The sequence below is a fragment of the Dipodomys spectabilis genome, unplaced genomic scaffold (genome assembly GCF_019054845.1).
Source record: "Dipodomys spectabilis isolate Male_0828 unplaced genomic scaffold, ASM1905484v1 ptg000126l, whole genome shotgun sequence".
Lineage (NCBI taxonomy): Eukaryota > Metazoa > Chordata > Mammalia > Rodentia > Heteromyidae > Dipodomys > Dipodomys spectabilis.
The window spans coordinates 2,914,407-2,939,924 of NW_024870803.1; the positions used below are offsets into that span (position 1 = coordinate 2,914,407).

At 41.0% G+C, this 25,518-nt stretch overlaps 1 protein-coding gene across 1 annotated transcript in view; it reads left to right on the forward strand.

Annotated features, from left to right (window-relative positions):
• The window catches only part of Prkn (parkin RBR E3 ubiquitin protein ligase), a 992,623-nt gene that overhangs the window by 337,186 nt on the left and 629,919 nt on the right, over positions 1-25,518 (forward strand). The window contains exon 3 of the mRNA XM_042689760.1: positions 4,483-4,723. Coding sequence (XP_042545694.1) covers positions 4,483-4,723 — 241 coding nt within the window. The remainder of the gene's footprint in view (positions 1-4,482; positions 4,724-25,518) is intronic.

Sequence of the window (25,518 nt, forward strand, 5' to 3'; positions counted from 1 at the left end):
TTCCCTTCCCTTCTTCCCTTCTTCCCTTCCCTTCTCTTTTTCCCTTCCCTTCCCTTCCCTTCTTCCCTTCCCTCCTTCCCTTCTTCCCTTCCCTTCTCTTCTTCCCTTCCCTTCCCTTCCCTTCTTCCCTTCCCTTCCCTTCCCTTCTTCCCTTCCCTTCCCTTCTTCCCTTAGCTTCTCTTCCCTTCTTCCCTTCCCTTTTCCCTTCCCTTCCCTTCCCTTCTTCCCTTCTTCCCTTCCCTCCCCTCCCCTCCCCTCCCCTTCCTCCCCTTCCCTCTCCTTCACTTCCTGCTCCTCGCTGAGAAGCTAAGTAACGTTGATCCCCCTGCTCAGCCACTCACCTTCCTCTTCTGTGTGACAGAAATAAACAGCAGTGTGCACAATACCTGATACGACATAACATTCTGTGTGCCAGGGACAGCTCTCATGGCTTCTCAGACTCACATATGCTGTCTTAGTCATTTTGTGTTGCTAACAACAAATACATCTGGGTATTTAAAAATGAGCAGAACTTTATTTCACATAGGGTGTTATTAGTTCCTACAGGTCCTTCCTCTTTAATCAGTCACATTGACAATTCTCAAATTCTGAATTGTGGGGGCTTCTCTCAGATGATAGCAGATGGTAACAGTGGCTCCTTCAGAGGTCTATGAGACTATTAAACAACCTACTGCATCTGAAAACCCAGTTAAAATACAGATCTCAAAAATACACATGTCTTTTACTTTCACTATTAATGTAATTACTGTACAGTGTATGAACACCTCATTACTGATGCTACATAACCATTCTAGAATCTTATTATTAATGGGTTATGACCTGTATGACCTGTCCACTAACTATTTGGGGACATTCTGATAACTTTAATCCCCAGTAATTTTTCTCATTAGAGCACATATTTAGTTACAAGCCTGAAAACTTTGAGAACATTTTTGATGGGGATTGTCTGGTTTTTCAGATTTTACTTCTGGCAGTATTTAAACACTAACTTACATGCTCTCACAGGGATATCTTTTCAGAGAAAGGAAAAATGCATCATTTTTTTGTCTACTAATTGAAAATGGTTACCTGGATGAAAGCTAGATATGATTTTGGGGGAAAAGCAAACACACAAACAAATCATGAGTGCTTCATTGACTGAAATATCTCCCTACCAAAGCTCCCATTGGAGAAGCTTGCTAGACCTTTGGTGTTTGATTGGCTGGAATATTTCCATACCAAAACTCTGACTGGAGGAGCCCGTGAGTACTGCAGTCCCCAGTGGGAAACAACTCTGCTAGACAAGGCAAGACTGCCCAGTGAGGCTCACCCCTACTTGTTTCATCTACATGAATTAGTGATTTCATCGCCTCATTTGTGGTGTAATGGGTTGTTATAGAAATAAATAGCTTTATGAGATGCTAGCTCTTTATTAGGCAGTATTTTAGTCATTGGGTAACTAAATAAATATACAGCATTGGCTTTTCCCCAGGGAGCTGGCTCTCTGTCTTCCACCAGAAATTTCTACCTCTGACATCTGAGCAGTGTGTGTGTGTGTGTGTGTGTGTGTGTGTGTGTGTGTGTGTGTGTGTGTGTGTGTGTGTGTGGTAAGAACTGTTGTTTAGCCTTTGGAGTGGCTACACAGCTGAGCATTGTCCAGTGGAATGTCTGTAGGATGTGCTCTAATGTGGCCTTGAGCTGTGCAAATGCACCATCTGGCAAAGGGACCTTTGTGGAGAGCAACAATGCCTTCTGTGAGAAAGGCAGAGAATTAAGCAGTTAAAGATCTGAGAACCGTGATGAAGATGGAGAAATGTGTTCTATAAATACCCGTGACACTCCTGAAGTCTGTTGGGGTCTTCCCCTTTCTCGGCAGAGCTACTGTGAGCATTAGGAAAGTCTGGGTTCGAGAGGAGAGAACAGCTCAGCTTTTGGATTGCTTCCATATCTGTCAAAATTCAGCTGTCCCTGAAAATGTGTTCATGTTTGTCATGTGTTTCATGGACTCTGAGATTTTTTTTTTGGTATCAGTTTTTAGATGACAGAAAACTGAGATGTTATCAAAATTCATATTCATGGCTTCTGCCTATTTTGGTTCCAACAGGATCATGTGGGTGAAGCAAGTAGAGTTCTGGGACTTCATTGATACACTAGATAAGGGACTGAAGAGTAATATTGATCATGAGATAAATATGCAGCACAACTCCTTTATATAATTAATTTATGCTATTATATATATTATGTGCAGAATCCATTATGATGGTGATTCCACTGTGTATAGATTTATCATTGTGGACCAAGTTTCACATTTCCCTAAATCTTCAGACCAGTTTTTGATGCTGATTGCTATTTGTCAGTGATGAAAGCTAACGTTAGGGAGGATATATAATTTCCCTCAAATCGTACAGAAGCTATTTAAGTGTATGGGTTTTGAGTCTACTTCATTTCTTCTAGGTTTCTTTCCATATTGTTTCCTTCCATATTTTCTGGCTGCCCAGGAAGCACATTAGAGACGAGCTTAGAACTGATTTCACTCACTGGTTCGTTTGCTCATCCATCCTTTCATTCCTTTGTCCATCCACTTGTTTCCCTTTAGTCGTTTGCCTTTTCAGTTCATAGATATATTTTCTATATCTGCTAGGCTCAGAGTGCTTTGTGAGACATGTGGATCGTTTGAACATGAATCCTGTGGTACACTGGAAAGCCAGGTCCCTAGTGTCTCAGAGATGTTAACTGCTTTTTACTAATAGCTGTTCCTGGGGCTTGAACTCAAGGCCTAGGCACTGTTCCTGAGCTTTTTCACACAAGGCTAGTACTCTATCACCTTTGCAACAGCTCCACATCTAGCTTTTTGGTAGTTAATTGGAGAGAAGTGTCTCACAAACTTTCCTGCCTGTGCTGGCTTCAAACTGTAATTCTCAGATCTCAGCTTCTTAAGTAGCTAGGATTACAGGTATGAGCTACTGGCTCTGGGCTCTGGTCGCTCTTCTTAACTTAAGTAGGACTTGATGTGGGTATTCTCATTTGTGTCCCAGCAAATATCTGATTTTTACTTGTATTCACCTCAATTTTAGAGGCTTCTGTTCATATGTATCAAGGTAGAAAAACAAAGCATTTCTTGTACATATTTGCTGATTTTAATAATGAGTCTGGCAGGAGAGGTGAATGATCCTGGCATGGCACAGACACACCCTCTGCTCACACCCCTGTTGGCACCTCTGTACGTGCTAGTGACACTGCAGGAGGGTGCAGGTTCCTACACACACTGCCACTTCTAGTTCTGCGGTGTGAATTCCCTGTAATTGATAATAACTAACTTTCTGCATTTTTATGATACAGACATGACTGCTAGTGTTTAAATTCCGTAATTATAAGGTCATCACTTCCTAAGTAAATCAGTATTCTCTGTTGTTAGCATATATCAATTACTATACAAGGAAAGTTTATTCTGACATATCCATACCTGCATCAATGCATCCTAATCAAATTGACCCCGTCACTCGGTCCTACCCAACTCCCCCTTAAAAGTTTCAATCAGTTTCATTATTCTATTTGCACATGTGCAAATAAGCCACTTCAACCTTATTGGCCTCTATTAACCCTTATTAGCCATTCCCCTTCCCTCTGACCTCTAGCCCCAAGTAGATCCTACTTAATTTTTCTGTCATTCATTTTTTTAAAGTGTATGTTCCATCTTACCAACAGGTTTTACCATAGGATTTTAAATAAACACATATTATACTCTGATCACAATAACTACAGAAAAAAAGACAAGTAAATCAGTTTTAAAAGAAAGTTATGTGCAGACTGGACCTAGGGGCTCATGCCCATTATCTCACCTACTTAACAGGCAGAAATTGGGAGGCTCCTAGTTTGAGGATAGCCCAAACAAAATTGTAGCGAAACTCTATGCCAACCAATAGGTAGGCCAGGTGGTACGTGACTCATTTCAACTACATGGTCCACGTTGGCCTGGGCAAGTGTGAGACCCCACTCCCCAAAGACATAAGACAATAATGGACTTGCAGTGGGTGCAAGTGTCAAGAGTATCTGCCTAGCGATTTCAACATCCCAAGTTCAAATCCCAATGCTGCAAAAAAAAAAAACCTCAAATAAGCAAACAAACAAAAAAACAAAAACAACCAGATGGATATTATTTGAACTGTGCTTTCAAGGTGTCCTATAGCATTATTTTCTCCTAGCTTTTATGTCCCTTTGAATATTGCCATAGTTCTCTGTCTCCATGTATCACCTACACCACATTTCCGCTTCTGTCCCCAAGCTGGTCTAGCATGTGCCACATGCCAGTGCTGTGGCTCTGGGGACACGTGTGTCCAAGTTCATCAATGCCACATGACTGTTGCCGTTCAATTCTTCTACCACATGCAGGGGTGGCACATGGACAGACTTTAATATATTTTTCACCATGCAGGCCTGAGGAGCCGCTCCTCTGTTGGGCTCTGAATGTGTGTTCTTACACATTTCTACCTTGTTCCCAAACAGAGCTGTGACCTGGAACAGCAGAGCCTCGTCCACATTGTGCAGAGACCATGGGGAAAAGGGCAGGGCACGAATGCAACTGGAGGCCATGCACCTGGGAACCCCTGTGCGGGCCCGGACAGGGAGCCCAAGAGCTTGACACGCGTGGACCTCAGTGGCTGCGTCCTGCCTGCGCACTCCGTGGGGCTGGCCGTCATTCTGGACACAGACGGCCGGAGTTACTCCCCAGCAGCCGCAAGGCCCGGTAAGTGCAATGGCCCGTGCGGTGTGCGGTCGCTCACGTGTCTCCTTTGCTTAATGAAGTCTCCCTCCGCGGAGACAGGCTCCCTGTGTCTGCACGTGGCTCACGCAAACCTTCAAACTTAGGAGCTTCAAGTCTCTGCAGAGAGACCTGTCCAGGGAGACTACGCGGATGTAAACTGTGAGAACAGTCCATGTCCTCATGGCTTCGAAGAAGAGGGTGGGTAGAGAAGCCATCAGGACCTTAATAACCATCCACAGGGTTTGCTTTTTTCTCTTCTCAGGAGCTGGAGGGCATATGGGCACATGATAAGTTGATTATGTAATTAAGGTTATAGGTGTCCTCACGTGTCACCTTTCTTCTACTTCTGAAGATGTATTTTGTTTGACTGTTTCTCATGATGCGAGGAGTGTCGAGAAGGTAGAAGGGTGGTTAAGGACGTTCTTCAGGCATGCATCGGTCTCAGGCCCCAGCGCGCAATATCAGTGTGGTCTCTTGTGTGAATTCAGTCTTTCTGCTCTCTGTGCTGCTGCCCATTCCAAGTGCTTTTCCTTGGTTTGTTCTTACCAAAAAAAAAATACCTGAAAGTAGGAATTGAAGGCGGACAGAAATATATTCCTCAGAGGTCCACAGGATCCCCTCACTGGTGGGGCGAGAGTTGCAGGAGCGCCTGTGTTCTGCTTCTGAGATGGAGCTTATTCGAGTGCCCACAGGGGTGGAGGCCGCCCTCTCGAGACGCAGAAGGGCTGGGATGGCAAAAGGGCCAGATGCTGCATTCAATGTTCCTCAAAAGAACCCTTACACCAAAGACACGTGTTTCCAGGAGGATATATTCTGTTCTTTTAGACATTGAAGGTAGACTGTTCTCTTACTGGACTTACCCTCATGACTCATGAGTTCATCTTTTATAAGACCTCTGAAGGCTCCTCCTTTTCATTCTGTTACCTTGGCAATAAGTTTCAGCATGATTATTGGATGGGACACACACATTTAAATCACACCAGATGGTCATCTTTTGTTCCTTTGACAATCTTCTTGGCTTTTCCTTAGTCTTGTATTCTCAGGTGTAAAGATTCAAAGATTTGATAGGATTCATTTTGTCTCTGTGTGAGAAAATAGCCACTAGCCAACTTTCCAAGACAGTTTAGATCTTCCTCACAGAGTAGGACAAGACATACACTGCTCAATGTCACTGAGGCCTAGGAGCAACAATGGATAAACTAAAATAATAAGAATTCCTTCCTGCTAAAATTACTAAATAAAATCAAATAGATTTAGAAATTTATAGATAAGGATAATTTTCCAGGGCAAGTGAGGCATCAGGGACTGGTGTTCTGGTATCCTTGGGGTAGCAGTAGAGAGGCAAGCCTGTACTTCACATGCAGTGGTAACCAAATGACTGGAGAAAATATCTGAGAAATAGGAAAAAAATATCAAAAAATGGGATAAAGGAGATGAAAATAAATGAATGTGTTCCAGCAGGGAAGGTGCTACTAGCCTGAGACTGATGGCATGGGCTATGTTTAAATCAGTCTTGCAGACATATGCAATATTATGCCTCCAGAGGAAGAACAAATCCCACTCAGACCCTGAACTCAGTGCAGAGGATATCCACCTCAGTGTGTAGGAGAGAGATGCCACTGCAAAGTTTGCCTCTTTTGCATGAGGAGCTTCTTTAAAGCTGATTGAGAAACAGTAGGCACAAAGGAAACTCAAAATACAGTGGACATTTCCACCTAGAGAGGTAGAAAAAAACCTGAGAGGTTTCCCTCAGTGTGGGAAGCGAGGTCTGAATCCCTGGATACTCATCACCAGCCCTTGTTCAGTGACATTCCTGAGCTCTTTGCAGTCACCTCCTCGTAAGTAAGTAGCTTCTAGACACCCTTCCCTTGTATTTAACCAAAGGTAACCTGTGAGCCTGAATTCTAGGCCATCTCCCCTGGTAGCTCCCATATATGTACATGAGATACGTACCTTAATCTGCAGCTGTCCCAGGGTTCCAGTTACAAATTATGAAGAGGAGAGAGAAATTTATTTTCTATGCTACAAGTAGAAATAAACATGCATTATAAGCTAAAGGGTTAAAATCTCCCAAAATATGAGAAGATTTAAAAAAATATTCTGAGACAGAATACAAAATAAAGTATGCCTTGTTGATTTAATATATACAAAGAAGACATCTGAAACCTAAAAAAGAAAATAGACATAATAGAAAAAAGTAGCTGTTAAAGAAAACATAATAACTGTTGGAATGAAATTAACAACCTCAATGGATAGTTAGAATAGAAACTGGGCATTGCCCAAGAGAGAACTTGTGAAATAAAATAGACACGTAAGGCGTATGGAATGAGCTTTCAAGATATTATCTTATTCCTAAAGGAGCCCAGAGAAGACAGATACTTTCCCAAAAGAATGGCTTCTCCAGTGTGAATGAGTGAATAAAAAGAAAAGATATCAGGACGTATCATACCTTGATGAGCTATACCTTACAGTCTGACAATATGAAGTGCTGGACAATTAGTGTTTTTATAGACTCTGACACCATTCATCCACCATAGATTTAGTAGTTAGTAAAATCCAAGAGATGCACTTTCTGTAACATCTATCTATCTATCTATCTATCTATCTATCTATCTAATCTATCATCTATCTGTCTGTCATCTATCTATCTACTTATCTATCTATCTCTCTGATTATAGAGACAAAATAGCTTTTCTTAGGCAGAACTATCAAGAGATAACTAGTGTTTCTTAATAGATTATGACAAGCCTGATAATTCCTTAGTTAAAGCAAATGAGCAGGATCTACATGTGACAACATTAATAAATCTCCAAACTGCAGTGTTAAAGTTTTTTTTAAAGTTTCTTTATTGCAAATAAATATTTAGTAAGACATGGTTATATAAAATGTCCAACATCCCACCCTGAACAGTTATAGACACTGCTTATTGATGGGACAGCCATTATCTTACATGTTTTATTTCAATAGGATATGGTTGGAAATTGGACATGGTACTAACATTTAATTAAAATATATACATACAGTTTTAAGATAATTATTGAGCAGGTCACTTGATTATATTTGTGGATCAATAAACTAGCTCTATAATATGGTTTCCAAAATTCTTTTAAAAATTCCTTTCAAAAATTCATGAATATGAATATGAATCTTTATGAATTGAATCTTTATTTACTCCCTCAGCATTAATAATACTAGAGGAATCCTCCTGTGTGCACCTTGACAACCTTAGAATGCATTTTCTACTGTATCTTATTCAACTATGTTGCCATGGATATTTATCTGAAAAATGTTAAGTATAGACTTTATTTTATTATGATGCGGCCTTTACTCTTCTCCAGAATTGTCTGTTATGATTCATAAATTTTGGATTATTGATACTTTTTGGTTGACTTAATCTCAAGATCACACTGTGTTTAGTTAAAAATATGTCCTCTCTCTGGACTCTAAAAATACTTTACTAAAAGCCTAATAGTCTGTTTATATTTTAAATTGAAGTATGTGAATACTTGACCCCAAGCAGTGGAATGAGTCATTTCTTGAAAGTGTTCGCAGTGTGTTGAATGCGCGGCGTTGTCCCATGTGCTCTGTGAAGGGCTGAGGTAAGCTCTGCTTCCTCAGCTTTTCTGTTGCCTCCCACTTGTGAGTGCTCTGCTTCTCATGCCCCCTTTCTGGTGACTAGTCACTCTCTGGTACGTGCTCTGGGGCTGGTTGTGACACCACTAGCTAGTGTGTGTATGTGTGTGTGTTGGGGGGTGGGAAGCAGGCGTGCTATCTAGCACATTTTTCCTAGCACAGCGCCAGCCCTGGGAACGCTCACCCTGACACCCTGAATGTTCTCACTGAAATGAACTTGTAGATTATATAAGAGAGATTGGCTATCCCAGGTCAACTTTAAGATTTAACTCAGGTTCAACTGAAAGTATAGTCATTCTGTAATCTTTCTTCACATTGGAAAGGTTAACTTCCTTTTCAGAGGCCTTGTATCTTGGTTTTGGTTATTGGGGGTGGTGTTTTATCTTTTGAAGTACCCTACCCTCTAAATGGAATTTAGGGTATTTTAATTAGGAGAGAAAGAGAGTGAGAAAAATAGAAACAGACAGAAACAGAGACAGAGAGAGGAGAGGAAAAAAGGAGTCTTATTTTTGCTTCTTTTTATAATAGCTAGCTATTGTTTAGATTAATATCAGCTACTAGACAGCAGTACCTCTTATTACATTCTATTTTTGTTCTTTACTTCCAATTATAGGATATATTTAATCTCTCTGAAAGGATTTTTCTTTTTCCAACTAACTGCCATTTCAACCCCAAATCCCTAGAAAAGAAGAGATAAATGTTCACTAAATTACTTGAAATTGTAAAAATACTAAATCATTGGTCACAATTTCTGTGTATATAGTTCATAAAACTAATGTGTTAGTTAAAAGCATACAGAGAAATCAAGTTGTTACTTCTTTCACTATCTTATCTGTTTCCTTGAATAGGATGAGTTGGAATGGATGCTTATGTGATTATGCTCCTTTAGTAAAAACAATAATGTGTTGTTCTTAGAGCCACGACTCACAAACTCAACTGTGCAGATGAATTACCTCACAAAGTAAGCTGCTTTGGACAAAAATTTCTTACATTATAAGAAGAGGAAATTCTTTTTGTGTATTCTACAGCCAGGACTTCTGATTCAATTGGCAAGGGGTAGAGATACAGAAATTCTAGTATACATCATTTGAGAAGCACGTGTACCCAGCCAAGCTCAAAGAATGGCCTCAGAGAAAAGTAGAGTGAAAAAGAGCTTTTACTGGTGGTTGTGCAGCATGGGAGGTCCAGTGAGCAAGTGTGCCCCAGAGGCCTCCGTGATGCTCCGTCTGCCCTGGGCTTCCTCATGGGTTGTACAGTCTTTCCACACACTGCCTGAGGGTCAGTATCTCCTCATCTTGCTCCATTCCCACTTGAGGCACAATTACCCTTCATTTTCCTCTGCCCTTCCTCAAGCTCCTGCTTACCCTGTGGGGAGATTTTCCAGGCTCATAGACTTTGGAGTGCCACCTTAGTAAGTCGTTAGGCAAGTTTTTAGTAATTCATCTCTCTAGGTCAAATACCTAATTTACAAAATGGTCCACCAATATTTAATCCTCACACATCTTCTTTGAAGAAACTACCTCAGACCAAAGGTCTTCCAACGGTGGGTCCTGGATTCCTTGTGGATCAGCTGGTGCCAGGTAGGAAGACAGGTAAGGAAAGCAAGGAAGACACATCAGTCCATGGCTGTCTAAGCAGTTTCATGTCTACCAGACTATGTATTAATAACCTGCAACTCAGCCCATTTATGGGAAATATCTGAAAGTGTCTACCTTAGAGAAAGAAAAGTAGTATAAGTAAACTCGATTTCCTGCATGTCCCAGGGTATTTGACTCAGGCTGGTTGTGTGTGGGAGGCGCTGAAGAGCACCAGCTCATCTGGCTCACATAGGAAGCCAAAGCAGTGGAAACGGAGATCCTAGGCCAGAGAAACCGAGATGCTGAGCACTCTCAGCAAACCCCAGCCAGATGCTGAGCACTCTCAGCAAACCCCAGCCAGATGCTGAGCACTCTCAGCAAATCCCAGCCAGATGCTGAGCACTCCTCCCAGCAAACCCCAGCCAGATGCTGAGCACTCTCAGCAAATCCCAGCCAGATGCTGAGCACTCCTCGCAGCAAACCCCAGCCAGATGCTGAGCACTCTTCCCAGCAAACCCCAGCCAGATGCTGAGCAGTCCTCCCAGCAAACCCCAGCAAGATGCTGAGCACTCCTCGCAGCAAACCCCAGCCAGATGCTGAGCACTCTCAGCAAACCCTGGCCAGATGCTGAGCACTCTCAGCAAACCCCAGCCAGATGCTGAGCACTCTCAGCAAATCCCAGCCAGATGCTGAGCACTCCTCCCAGCAAACCCCAGCCAGATGCTGAGCGCTCTCAGCAAACCCCAGCCAGATGCTGAGCACTCTCAGCAAACCCCAGCCAGATGCTGAGCACTCTCAGCAAATCCCAGCCAGATGCTGAGCGCTCTCAGCAAACCCCAGCCAGATGCTGAGCGCTCTCAGCAAACCCCAGCCAGATGCTGAGCACTCCCAGCAAACCCCAGCCAGATGCTGAGCACTCCTCGCAGCAAACCCCAGCCAGATGCTGAGCACTCTCAGCAAATCCCAGCCAGATGCTGAGCACTCTCAGCAAACCCCAGCCAGATGCTGAGCACTCTCAGCAAACCCCAGCCAGATGCTGAGCACTCCTCCCAGCAAACCCCAGCCAGATGCTGAGCACTCTCAGCAAACCCCAGCCAGATGCTGAGCACTCTCAGCAAACCCTGGCCAGATGCTGAGCACTCTCAGCAAACCCCAGCCAGATGCTGAGCACTCCTCCCAGCAAATCCCAGCCAGATGCTGAGCACTCTCAGCAAACCCCAGCCAGATGCTGAGCACTCTCAGCAAACCCCAGCTACAACTGTTTGCCCTGAAGCCAAGGGAAAATGTGACAGTGAAAATCAAGAAAGGAATTTTATCAGTGTAGCTAGGATAGGGAGACAGGAAGGGAACAAGCATCCTCAAACCCCTTCTTTCTAGGCTAATGTTACAAACTTTGGGTTTCAGCAGGAAGAGAATTGGGCCAAGGGATAAGAGTTTGGTCTAGCTGTGGTCTGGTCAGTCTTTATCTGAGTCTGGCTTTGTAAGCCTCTGGAGAAATCTTTATCATTGAGGGGGCATCATGAGATGATTGTTTTGCTTGTCAGACCCCATCCTGAGTAATCAATCACCTACAGTCTGGTCGTGGGTTAATTTGCCTGCCAGGTTCTGCTGTTCCCAGAATCCAGGGTGACTGTGTGAGAGAACCGTGCCCTGTCCTTGCTCTGGAAGAGGATGCTGTCAGTTATGACATCCCTGCAAAGCTTGAAAGTACCTTGGTCACTCTTTTAAGTATTTTTCTTTATTTTCTTCAGCTAGTTGCACAGAGGGCTTTTATTTAACGTGTCTATTTACACGCATAGTACACACATAGTGATGAGTATTACCCTTGCAACATTCCCGTTAGAAAAGAGCCAGCGGACCAAAGGAAAGAGAGGAGGGACAGAGGCCTCAACAGAACCATCAGACTTTAATTATCACTGCAGAGGGGCATCAAGTAGCACTGAACAGATGGGCTTCGGGGTAAACGAGGAAGCTATTAGGGTGTGAAATTGGGCAACTACTTCAGATGGTCTCACCAAGGGCTATGTGCATGGTTAGAGAGGGCAAGCAGTGAGGTTTGAGGAGAACTGGCCGCAGGGGTTGGTGGGATATGTGTCTGGGGGCTTTGAAGGCGGCATTGGGCTATGGCAACAACGCAGATTCCCATCCGTACCCTGCAGCGCCTTCCATCTGTCCCACCCACACCCAGTTACTCAAGTTTCCCAATTCCATTTTTACTTCCCTGCTTTGACTACTATAGCTGTATCTGTCTATCATTCCTCCATTTGTCGGTTCCCTCTCTTTAGCCCTCACCTCAGACAAGAGGTGTTACAGCTTCTTGACGACATCCCTTTTATTGAATTGTCTGCTAACTGTTTAAAAATATTATACCTTGGAAACCCACTCCTGTGTATACCATACTTCAGCCCCATTTCTTGTGTATTTGCATATGGCCTTGTATGTGTTCTAACATCTTGATGGCTTCAGTCTTGAGATGGAAGAATTACTAGTTTTAGACGAATACTCCTGAAGTGACTGACATGTCTACTTAGAGAGTCAAGTAGACATCTTGCCTGGTATTCAGGTAGTAAAAGAGACAGATACAAAAGGAGAGGTTCTAGGCGTTTAGTTACCTACAGGTGGCCCAAGTGAAGAGTCAGTACTTTTTCAGGAAAGGAACCTCTAAATCCTTGTGACAGGTACTGCTAAAATCTGAGAATATTCCTTGTATGTGTTGTAGGTGGAAAAAGTATCTGGTCAACTTGAGAGGTGATACCATGATTTGAATAAGTAACCATTTGCAATATAATGTTTGTACTAAGAAAATTGAAATACTCAGATGTGATCCCAAGCCCAAAGCCAAGTAGGCTGGTCCACATGTCTATACTGGGGTCTCCACCTCCTAGCCCCTTGGAGCCCCTCCTGGCCTCAATAACAGGTTCTATAGGTCACCTCAGACAACAGCCAGTGCTGCTTCTCACTCCTCTTGTGGGAAGGGGTCTGGCCGGCCCCTTTACCAGCAATAAACCTTTTCTTTATTCTCCAAACCTGGATGCACAGCACCCACCGTCTCTGCCTCCGTGAAGTGGCTCCCTAGCCCCCAGCCCTGTATGGTAGACAGTGCTGGAATTCTCATTAGAGATGGGAAAACAAGGAGGCGGTCTCAGGAACAGGCCTAGACAAGGCAAGACTTAACCAGGGACTGTCTCACCCCACAGCTCTGCTCAGGGGCCACCTACATAAACACCGAAGAAAGAAGCAAGGCAGCCTGTACTTCCTCTAGATATTTCAATTGTAAAGAAGACATACTCTTACAATGAGTTATTCCGAAAAAATATCAGCTAAATAGTCAAATTTAAAACTCAACTTCATATCATAAATATCATAAAACAATTTTTGGTTAAAAAAATAAAACTTTGGTTAATTTTTGTACATTGTTTTTTCAAGTCTTAATACTCCACCACCACACTAAGACAACATTACTTATTATTGAGAAATACTTCATCACGTAAGAATTTATCTCCCTACTAGAGAGACTAGTTTTGATGAAATATTGCATAGTATAATAATTGGTGTGGTACCTTGGAAAGGTTAAGGACGAAAATATAATAGACAAATGTGAAAAATATTTGAAATCAATGGAATTCCTTTAAAAAACTTTCACTCTGGGTTCCCACCATGGATATGTGACGATTGTTAGAGAATGTGTTCTTATCAACCTTTTTTTTAACCACTGATGGAATGTAGTACAAAATGAAAATGATTCTGGGATTGTAAATTAGCTCACACCTGCCAAATACAAATCTGCTAATGAAATAAAGTGATAAGCTTCAGACTTAATTCTCATTTTATCCCAAATCAACTCTCAACTATTTGAAAATGTGTGTTTTACATGCTAATGACTTTAGCCAGAGGGTGTGAATTTCTTGGTGGTTTTTGGACAGCATGGAGGAGAGCCTCTTGCATAAACCTTCTTTGAAATGACAAAATGTTGGCAGTTATACTAGAGCAACTTTGAGTTTATATCACAGCAGATTATTAAGAATGCATTATAATTCCTCCAGGAATTTTTCTTCCAACACAGACATTTTTACTAGGACATCATTTTTCAATATTAGAAATGCAATCAAAATGCTTCAATGCAGTCCTGAGACCCTGCCAGGCTGATGTCTTACTAGGGAGGGGAGGTAAGGGAAGCCAGTGCTGGGCTCTTTACCAAGAAGCCTGTCCTTGATTCCCAGTGCAGGACCGACTGGCTGGCTGCTCCTTCCTCCTTTAGTGCTCTGCTGGTACTGTCATGTAATTACTCGTAACATTTTGTTTACCCTTTCGAAGGCTCACTCATCAAATGCAAGTAGGTCAGATGCATTTTGTTCTTCCATCACCCGGCATGCTGATGGCTACTTTGTCAAGCTGTCAAAAATTTTCTTCCAACACATAAAATACAGCTCTTGCAAATTTCATTTATCACATCTTGCACAGGGGGAAATGGTGAATAAATGCACATGGATAATGGAAGTAATGTGCCTTCGGTTATACAAGGTGCAACAAAGAGCCTAGGCCTGAGGACCTTTAACTTCTGTGCTTGGCCGAATTCGTGATGATCGGCCACAGTCAGAGGTGTGTCAAAGAAAGAAGTCTCTTATTTTTTTTTCTCTTTATCTGTTTAATTTGTTTCTTTCTTTGTTTGGGGGCAGGTTCTTGATACCATAACTCAGGCTAGGCTAAATCTCCAAGTCCTCCTACCTCAAATCCCCAACCTCCAGTTGCTGGGATTGCAGATGAGCACTGCCACACTGCACTTTCACATTTAAACTCGGTCATCTCAGAGTAATTTAATGTATGATAAGCCTGCCGAGGGGAACAGAAGACGCCAAGATTGATCCTAAGAACCCAGTCCTCAAATAGCTTACAGTTTTGATGCTGTGTATATCCAAGGAAAATAGAGGAAGTAAGTCATCTCATAGACATTGTGAGTGGAGTAGTACAGTAGTAGGACATCCAGGAGGTGGGAGGACCGGAAGGGCAATGTTTCCGTTGGACAGGGCCAACCAGTCTTGGTGTCTGGGGCATAGGAAGGTGATGATAATAACAGTGATCATTGTATGTCTCAAACATGGCTAGGAGAGAGCATTTTTGAATGCCCTGGCCATAAAAAAATGCTCGATCTGTGAGCTGAGGGCTGAGATAATGTCCCTGAATTCATTGAGCTTTATGTTATATAGATGCAAAATGGTATATATCTATATCTATCTATCTATATATATGAATTAAATACTATGTTACGTCGCACACATATGTACAAATTATATGTCAGTCCGGAAGGAAAGCGTTTACAGTAGAAGTAAAGAGGACTTGGAGGAAGGAGCGGTTAGGGTGGCGTCTGGGTCAGGCTTTGGTTGTCTGCTCCTGGGGCCTTGCCATAGCCGGCCCTACTGCACTGCACTGCACTGGCCAGCCGCGGGCTGGTCCTGGAGGCGGGAGGAGGGGGGTGCCCGCCCCGGGGAGGGGCCGCCCAGCCAGTAGGCAGGGGCAGACACCCAGCTCTGAGTTCTACCCAGTGAGGGAAGCCGGTCACCATACCTCGGTCTGTCGGGTCTGTCCGTCCTCCTCTTGTGCTGTTCGGGAAGCGTTCCCCCAGGCCCAGAGTTCAAGCCCAGGACTGGCAAAAAAAAAAAAAAAAAAGAAGAAAGAAAGATGGGAGGGAAGGAGGGAGGGAGAGAAAGTGGAAAGGAAGATCTCATGACCAGAAACTAACTGGCAGAATCTTCTTTTTAAAAATTGCTTTTTAGTAAGTTTCTAAAACCAGGCCCAAACTCCTACACCATCCATATCTACTGTGCTGTAATTAATTTTTCAAGTGATCCTATGAGATCTTCAAATTCTTCTTCAATCCCAGTGATTAAGTTAAATTAACTACCTTTGGTGTTATTGGTATGTTACTACACTGTGATTCTTTGAAAACTGGTGCTGGTGCTTTATTTTTTTTTTTTCTGTGTATGAAAACTAAACTTTTGAATTAGTTAGGGTATTAGTGGAGTTATGGTTGGCTTTCTGTACGGAGGAAGTCTGTGGCCAGTCATTTACCTAACTGGATTCGTGAAAACCCTTTGAGTGGGGAATTTATTTTGTATCCCAAGTGTTTACCTTGATGTCTGGTACACATGGTACTTAATATTTGTTATTTCTGGAAAGAACAACAGAAAGGTGATGGGTGTTTATTTCTACTGTCTAGACTGCTGCTCGGTCTCTGGGTAAGGGAAGGGAAGTAGTTGAAGTGTCTGGCATACAGAAACCAGGCCTGATCGTGACTGCGCTGCATTCTTCCTCAGTGCCTTACTGCCTCAAAGACCCTGGGCAGATGGTTCTCTTGATTCTCCAAGTTTTCTCTGTGCATCAGTAGGCTCAGAGTCCATCAGAAATGGAGACTCAGTGACCCTATCCTAAACCCACTGAATCAGAAGTTGCCCTTTAACAAGATCTTCAGATGAGTAATACACTTGGAGGTTTGGGAAACACTGATTATCCTAACATACCAGGCCTCAGTTTCCCCAGTTATAATAGAGAGATGTGGAAAGTATCTACCTTGTACTTAGATGCAGATTCTTCATGACAAGGTCTGAATCATGTTTTTAATACACTGCTTTTTTTCTTTTTTCTTTTTTAATTGAGCTATGTACTCAATGTCAGTGACTATTCCAATAGAAAAATCAGATTAAACTTTGAGTTTTTATGGTCTTTCTTGGAATTCATTTGGCAAAAATGAAGATTCAATAAGATTAGAGTGAGGGGGGGCATTGTTTTTTGTTTCTACGCAACTGGTTCAAATGCATGCCATCCCATACTGCAGAAGGGATATTCGCTGAGGACGGGCACAGCTGGGACCACAGAGGCCTTCCTCAGCATAGCCTGGCACTGGACGATAGACAAGTCAGCTCAGGAACAAGTTCATGTTCAGGGTTTTGATAGCCACAGAGCTCCTGTTCTTGATAAGCAGGTGGGCAGTGCACACAGGCAAATTAGAATAACTAACATAACAAGATTATTGTACGAAACACACTGACAGTCGAAGGCTGATGATGCCTAAGAAGCAATTACATGGAATTTTATAAAGGTCCCAAAGTCTTTAAGTAGGCTCAAAGAGAAAAAGATTGTGTATGCATATCCAGGATGTTTTGCTGTTCAAATAACTAGCACTCTTCACTCAAGAGCTGCACACCAGAGCACACAATTTAATCCCTAGTGAGATCTCAAACAAGTATGATTTGCCAGTCTTCACAGATTGTTATTGCTTGTCATGCAAATACTTTATTTTATATTTAATATAAACAATGTAAAGTTCAACTTACGGTGACTGTTTCCTGTCTGTGAAATCATTAATGCAAGCTGCTTGTTGTGTGGACTTATTTTTTTAGAAAAATAATTATTGGTGAATATTAAATTGTAGACAGTGATGAGGGTCTCATCATAGCATTTCCATATATGCAAATAGTGTGCTTTGAGCTTGATTATTCCTAAGACTGTCTTTTTTCTATTCTATGTTCTTGTTGTCTATGTCCAAAATCTGATGGCAGTACCTACTTGAGATTATTTCTTTGAGCTTTTATTCCACTCATTGGTGTGCAATGTGAACTTCTGATACTGGTATAAGCTCTTGATAAGAAAAGCCAGCAGAAGTCAGGTGCCAGTGGCTCATGCCTGTAATCCTAGCTACTCAGGAGGCTGAGATCTGAGGATCATGGTTCAAAGCCAGCCCAGGCAGGAAAGTCTATGAGACTCTTATTTCCAATAAACCACTATAAAACCAGAAGTGAAGCTGTGGCTCAAGCGGTAGTGCAGGGACAGCACTCAGGCCCAGAGTTCAAGCCCCACGACCAGCAACAACAAAAAGTATTTAGTTACCATTCACCAAGGCAGCTTATGAATATAGTGCCTCTTGATCAATGTTGCTCCTTCTCCTCTCCAACACTCCCCCCCCCCCCCCGCCTACCCACTCCTCCTCTTGTTTATATTAACTTTAGGTTATATGTTGAATAGTTTACAGTTTAACCAAAAAGTTTATATATACAATCCATGTTGATCGGGGTTGCCACCTCAACATCTACACCCCCCAACACCTATCCCTTCCCTTACATTTCTCAGTTCTCCGATATATACAATAAACTTGCCTGTATGCTCCCATCTCCCCGCTTTGTTCTTCTGCCCCTCTCCTGGGCTCTGCTCCCCCTCTTGCAAGTTTCTCATTTTCAGATACCTATTTTGTTGGGCTTTGACTTAGACTTCTTAAAGAATTATACTATTTGTGCTTTCCATAGAATCTATCGCATGCCAGTGAATTCATTTGTAACCCTTTGCTTGCCATCTAGTGTATTTACTTGTAGATTATGAGCACATTCTGGCTACCACCAGTGAGGGAAACCATGCAACCTGTGATTCTTTCAGTGTGACTTACTTCCTTCAATATAATTTTTCCCAAGTCTTACTATTTCCTTACAAATGGTTCAATGTCATTCTTTCTGATGGGTGAGTAGAATTCCACTATATATATATATGTATATATAACATGTTATATATACATAATAGAATATATAATAACATGTAAGTAATATAATATATAAGTAACATATAAAATAATATATAAAATAACATATTACATATATATATATATATATACCCTATTTATTGCCCATTCAGCCAAACTGAGGGTCTTCCAGACTGATTCCACATCTTGGCTATGGTGACTTATGCTGCAGTAGACATGGTTGTGCTGATGGCTTGAGTGTGGTTTTGTATGTGTTCTATTGTTGGATAAATGCCTAGGAGTGGAATTGCTGAGTCTTAGGGTAGTTCTATGTTTAATTTTTTTAGGAACCGCCATATTGCTATCCAGAGTGGTTGAACAAGCTTGCATTCCTACCAACAATGCAATAGAGTTCCCTTTAGCCACAGGCAATAGCAAGACCTTATCTCTAAAATAAACAAAGTTAAAAAAAAAGAGGACTGGAGGAGTGGCTCAAGTGACTGCCTAACAAGTGCCAAGCCATGAGTTTAAAACCCAAATAATGTAAAAAAATTAAATAAATTTATCAGTACGACAGAGTGAAGGTCTAATTGTAACTTTGCATTGATATCTTTAAGGATATAGATATTTTGACATCCCTTTTTTTCACTTAAATTATGTTGTAAATTGGGCCAAAAATTAGATGAATTTTAGAGAGATTACCACATTTAATGGCTTGTTTTTAAATTTTGGTTTTATAAACAAGGGCAAGATGAATTCACTTTCATCAAACTGTCTACAATTTACTGTATTCTCTCATGCTTTGTCTTTCAATATATTCTCTCATATTCTAGATTAAACTGACTACTTTCAGAAAACAATGCTTTTTTTTACTTGAAAAAAGAAAACAAACCAGTTTTCTCGAGTAGATATTTGTACTTTTCTGTTATTACAATTTCTAGTCTTACCATGCAAACTAACTGCAACTTTGAACCACAGTAACAGCTCCTGCTGCAGGAGAGTGGGAAATAGGCGATGGGAAACTGTCCTATACAAACATTTTAGCAGACCAGCAAAGCGTGTGAATATACAGCATTTTACTACAGCCACAACTTCCTTAAGTAGATAAAATAAAACACTTTATTCACATGAGCCCAACACATAGCCACTTCGCAGCATATAAATCTAGAGTGACCCAGGCCTGTAATCCTAGCTACTCAGGAGGCTGAGATGTAGAAGACCGTGGTTCAAGGCCACCCTGGGAACAAAAGTCTGCAAAGACTCCATCTTCAAAATAAACAGCAAAAATCAAGGCTGGAGATGTGGCTCAAGTAGTAGAGAGCCAACCTAGCAACCAGGTTGAGTAAGCATGAGGCTCTGTGGTTTAAATCACATTACTGCCAAAACAATTGTAAAAACAAAATATGTAAATTAAAGCTTACGTTTATTTATTGTGGTTTTCTGCTCTGACTGAGAGAAATTAACTGCTAATCTCAATGTTATTAAATAGCACAATTTGATATTAACTCAGGTTTTTAAAGTTATATAAAGCTCTAAGAAATTCTATTTAGGCTAGGACTACAAAATTAATTACTTTCAAAATTTTACAAGAATCGTAATTAAATTTATTTTTCATGAACTTGAGCATTATATAAGTGCAATTCCAGATGGTTTTAATGAAAACAGGAGTTGAAAATTTTAATTAATTACTCTCTATGCCATACAATGTATCCAATGGAAATTTTATTAGGTATTTACCACTGACAATTTAGAGGGGAAAATATAGAGCTCTTTATTTTTTATATTCAAATTATTCATATGATCCAATTGTTGAAAAATTAACCATAATTATGTGATCTGATTTTTGAGCTAGTATTTTCTATAATATATATCTAATTCTTAAATAGAAAGCAGTTAAAGTATTCAAACTTTGGTTTCTTTATTTTCTGTAAACTGTGGGGCTATTCAATTTGTTTACTTTTACAAAATGATCAGAACAGAACTTATAGTAGAAACATCATGATTCAACTTATTTATAACGTCCAGTGGTGGCGTATTAGTTTGCTTCACAGCAGAATACATATCCTGAGTGTTTTAGGGTTTTTGGTTTTGTTTGTTTGTTTGTTTTAGGAAATTGGTCTCCACAGTGCTGTGCACAGGGTTTGAGCAGGCCTGGTTTCTGGGGAGGCCTATCTCCTTGATTTACAGGTGACCATCTTTTCCCCATTTCTCATATGCTATTTCCTCTGTGTACCCTCAGGTCTTGTGCATAAATTGACTCCTGCAAGGACACTAGTCATATTGGCTGTGTCCCAATCTAAAAGATCTTATTTTAGTTAATTGAATCTATAAAGACCTTATTTCCTCTTGTTCCCATAACTTGGAGTTCATTTCGATTCGCATCATTTTATATGTTCATATGTACACAGCTATTTAGCTATTGTGATCTCTGTTAAGACTATCCTAGACATATACTAATTATTACAAATGAGGAAAACCACGGAGCCTATGTTTCTTTGGGTCTGGCTTCCTTCACTTAATATGATTTTTTTCCCCCAAGTCTTTACAGCATCTTTACAACAATTTTTTTTTAAAGACTGTTTTTCTGCCAAGCACCGGTGGCTCACACCTGTAATCCTAGCTATTCAGGAGGCCAAGATCTGAGGATCACAGTTCAAAGCCAACCCGGGCAGGAAACTCTGTGAGACTCTTATCTCCAATTAACCACTAGAAAACCAAAAGTGGAGCTGTGGCTCAAGTGGTCGAGCGCTTGCCTTGAGCTGAAAAGCTGAGGGACAGTGCCCAGGCCCAGGGTTCAAGCCCCATGACCGACAAAATAAATAAATAAATGAATAAATAAATAAAATAAAGAGCTTATTTCTATAAATAGTTACTGCCTGACATACTGTATTTCAGATAGGAGGGTTAGAGGGCATGCTGACATCTTAACAATTAGGAAAACATTTTCTATGCAAGATTCAAAGCAGTTTCTGAGTTACTGTTACAGAGATACAGCCGCAGAGGGAATTATAGCTTTAGTCCTTCCAACTTCACTCATAGGCTCAAAGTAAATGTAGAATCACACATACTTACTTTTATGGGTTTCAGAGAACTATTTTCCTTCCCAATGAGTATATGCATTTTTGTTGATCTCAGACAAGGTAGACAAACAGAAATGACTTAAACACGTTTTCTGATGTCTCTTACACAGTAAGGAAGAGAGCTCTAGTTCCATCTTATGGGCTGCTGCACAGTCAGACCGTGTGACCAGTGTGTGGCCACCAAAAGGGAACAAATGATTGTCTCGGCATCACCTTACACCAGTTCAAAGCTTTCATATTTCCAGAGACTCAAAATCTGTAGAAGAGATAAAGGCAAATAGAAAAGCTGAACTTGCAGAGTTAACATTCCATTTGGGCTTTGCCTTAGGCTATCAGATAGACTTTGTGTCAATGGGTTTATTTGGCTCCATTAGACATGTCCATGTAGACATGGCACTGTTAAAGTGTAATTTACAATAAGGTGAAATGAAGACTGTCATGCAAATGTGAAACCATTGGCTGTCAAAAGTTATATCCAACTCATTACTTAATGTGGGAAATAGGGCATTGTTTAATCTAGTTCTAAGTGCTTCACGAGGTAGGTAGGTGATGGAATATAATTAAAGAGCTACCAGAATAAGATTGTTGGGGTGCAACCCAGAGTTTGTTAAGGTGCTACAAGGCAGAGAAGAATAACATTTTAGGATTATTTGCTCTACTGGACAAAAATACTTTGGTTTTCTCCTAAAAAAAAAAAAAAGGAAAGGAAAAGCTATTCTTTCCCCCACAGCCTTGCGAAACAGTTCAAGCAATAGCTTCTGCACTGAAAGGACACCAGCAATGTCCTCGGCCTCATCCCTGGTTTCTGCTGACTTTCTGATTGTTAAACAAACAAACAAACAAACAAAAAAACAGGAAGGGAGATAGTCCTGACTAGTTTGTAAATGATTACAAAGAATCCTTTCTTTCCAGCTATTACTCTAATTCCATGGTTGGAACATAGCGTTTTACTATCAATAAAACACTAAACATGACCTCATATGTAGCAGTTTATGAAACGTTTATGCTTACATCATCTTACTTATCATTTCTGATTTTACCCCAAAACAGAGAGCTGAGATAAAGTATCTTTCCCAAGATCTCACAGCTAAAACGTGTTGACTCTAAAATTTTCACAGCATTATTTTTGCTCAAGGTTCCATTTTTACTGAGTTGGATCAAACGTTCATGAGTGTTTGCCTGGCTTCTCACAGTCTGTAGATCCAGCACTACTCTATGCACACCCGTGAAAGGACCGTTCTCCACCCTGAGTCCACCCACAAATCTCTATTTTAAACATTTATTCCAATCAGAACTTTCCAAGGAAAGGGCTACGTTCACAGCCTTCGTGTTTGGTTTAAATGGAAAGACCAAGTGATTAGAAACGCTCAGCAGAAATAGAAAAGCCACTTTTGAATGTGTTTGCAGCCTTATGATTTGACTCTGTCATGGAAAGGTACCACCTTTCCATGATCCTCCCCTGGTCTAGTTTTGTGAACCAGGCTTCCAAACTATTTGAAACACATTGGTAGAACTGATTTTTTTTCCCCCCTTTCTGTCACCTTAGTTCCAGGTCAGGAAAGAACAGCCTGTGCAACTCCATTAAGATTAAACCCCATGTAAGATTAACTATGCCTGGCCCTGGGCACAAGCTCTTACTCACCAGCTCCTTGGAGTGGCATTAAAATGTGCCTGGCGACCCGTTCAGCATGGCCTCCAGAACTGAAAGAACAGAAACCCATGGAGCCTCCCAGGGGTAGAAACAGACAAAGCACAATGCCAAATCCTGCTGGGAAGCTACTATTATCCACATCCTGCTCTTAGGAGAAGATTGGATGCCAAGTATTTGCCAAGCAAGCATTTCTGAAGAACAACTGTTTTCTCTCATTGTTGATTTGATTTACAAGAATTGGTCCAATGGGAGCTATCAGGTTGTAATGTGTTTTAACTCAACCGTTGCCCATAACTGCAAATTATTGATAGATGGATGATACAATATATTCATAGGTTATGTTCCTAGTCTTTGGTGCTTGAGAAAATCAATAATTCCTAGAAAGATGGAAAGAAAACATTTGTCTAGGGAATAATATTCAATTTGAATGGAATAATTAGCTATTATATTTGTTTTTTCCTGAGGATTTACTGTTACAAAATTTGGGACCAGTGAAAACACAAGTACTCTCCTTGTAAACACATTGACACTACACAAAATTAGCCATATTAATTTTGTACAATTTGTGCATCTTTAGAAAACTTTTGAAAAGGGTACAGAATTCAGAGAGCCTACATACTGTGTGGTAGAGTCCTATTTTTTTGTTGTTGTTTTTTCAAATGATCAATCTTAAGCTAGGAGCCAAGTTTCCATACCCTGGTACTTATTAAAACATTGTTTTTAAAATATTAAACTTGAAACAATAGTCTCCTTTTTTCTCTTGGCTGAGCCAGGAGCTCTTGCTGTGGAGTTGACATTGAGGAGTCCTTGGATGTACTTTGATGGCTTCTTATTAACCCTTGGAGCCTGTGACTGCAATACAACTTCTTGGTTCTAAATATAAAATTTATATCCCCTTATGACCTTCCAGCAACAGCAGAATGTGATTTTGCAGGCCATTAGCATAATGGAACCTTTTCAATAAAATGATAGATGAGCCCATCTCAGAAAACAGAGCCCACACTGGTAATTTATTGCAGTCACTGCCTCGTGGAAGACCCTTTTCATATCATGTGCTTTTAAGTCTGCTGAGAAGCGTGTCTCTCCTTCCAGCCACATGTCCGTGGATTCGCTGAGGTAGGTTTTTTCCGAAAGCAGCCAGCCCAGGAGCACACTGGGAAACAGTCATCGTTCCTGGTACAATTATCTCTCATGAACATGTCTGGTTACCTCACTGATTTTTGTTAACGCCCTCTGATGTGAATTGGAGCTGATTGTAATTCCAGGGTGTGTGGGGGACAGGGAACTGCTGCCTCTCTGAAGGTTTTAAAACACGCGACAGGCAAGGATCTTCACAAGTCACGTCTGTCTACATGAAACTCAAAGGCTTTTCACAGCCCATTGGTAACACCAGTTTTAAAATCATGGTAAATGTCTTACCAAAAAATATTTCTGCATGAATTAACACTTGATTTTGATTTAAGGAAGTTTATATCTACGAAGCAGTGCCTTTCTGGATTTTCCCAACAAGTGTAAAGGACCTGGTAGTTTGTATAAGACAGAGCTCTAATGAGAAAATAAGGGACTTGAATTTGAGTAGTGTGTGTTGCTATGGCTACTAGGAGAGACTCGTCAGGCACTCTTTTGGTGTGCACTGAACACATTTCTCACTGTCCAGTTTTTTTTCCCCCTGATGCAAATACGTAACTATCTCATACTGCAGGAAGCTGAATTTTCGTGGCCAAGACAGAGGTTGACACCACGTGAGTTCTTCCCTGGAAATGGTGTCCGCCTAGTGAGCATGCGTGTGTGTGAGACTATTGTGTGCACAGCTTGTTCTGGTGAACCAAAAGGCTCAAATCCTACTTACAACTTCGTGGTGCTTTGTAGGTTGTTGAAAATACATCTCCGTTCCCTTTTAATATAGTTTCTTTTTAAACTGTTGTGTCAACATGATGTAAACTACACAGAATAATGGGTTTTATTGTGATATTTTCATAACATATAGAATGTTCTTGATCATATTCACCTCTTCATTGTCCCTTTCTTGTTCTCTCTCTTTTATCCCTTTGCTCTCCTTTCTTGCCCTGACTAGTATCTCTTCTATTATCATATCTTCTTTGTTTTTATCTTGTTACCACATCTGAGAGAAAGTTTGTAGTTTTTATCTTCTTTAGTCTTTCTTCTTTAGCTTGACATGGTGATCTCCAGTTCCATTTACTTTTCTGCAAAAGACCTAATTTTGTCCTTTCTATGAAAGATTTATATTCCATGTACATACAATGCATACCACATTTTCTTTATCAAGTCACCTGTTGGTGGACTCCTAGGCTGGTCCCATAACTTGGCTATTATAA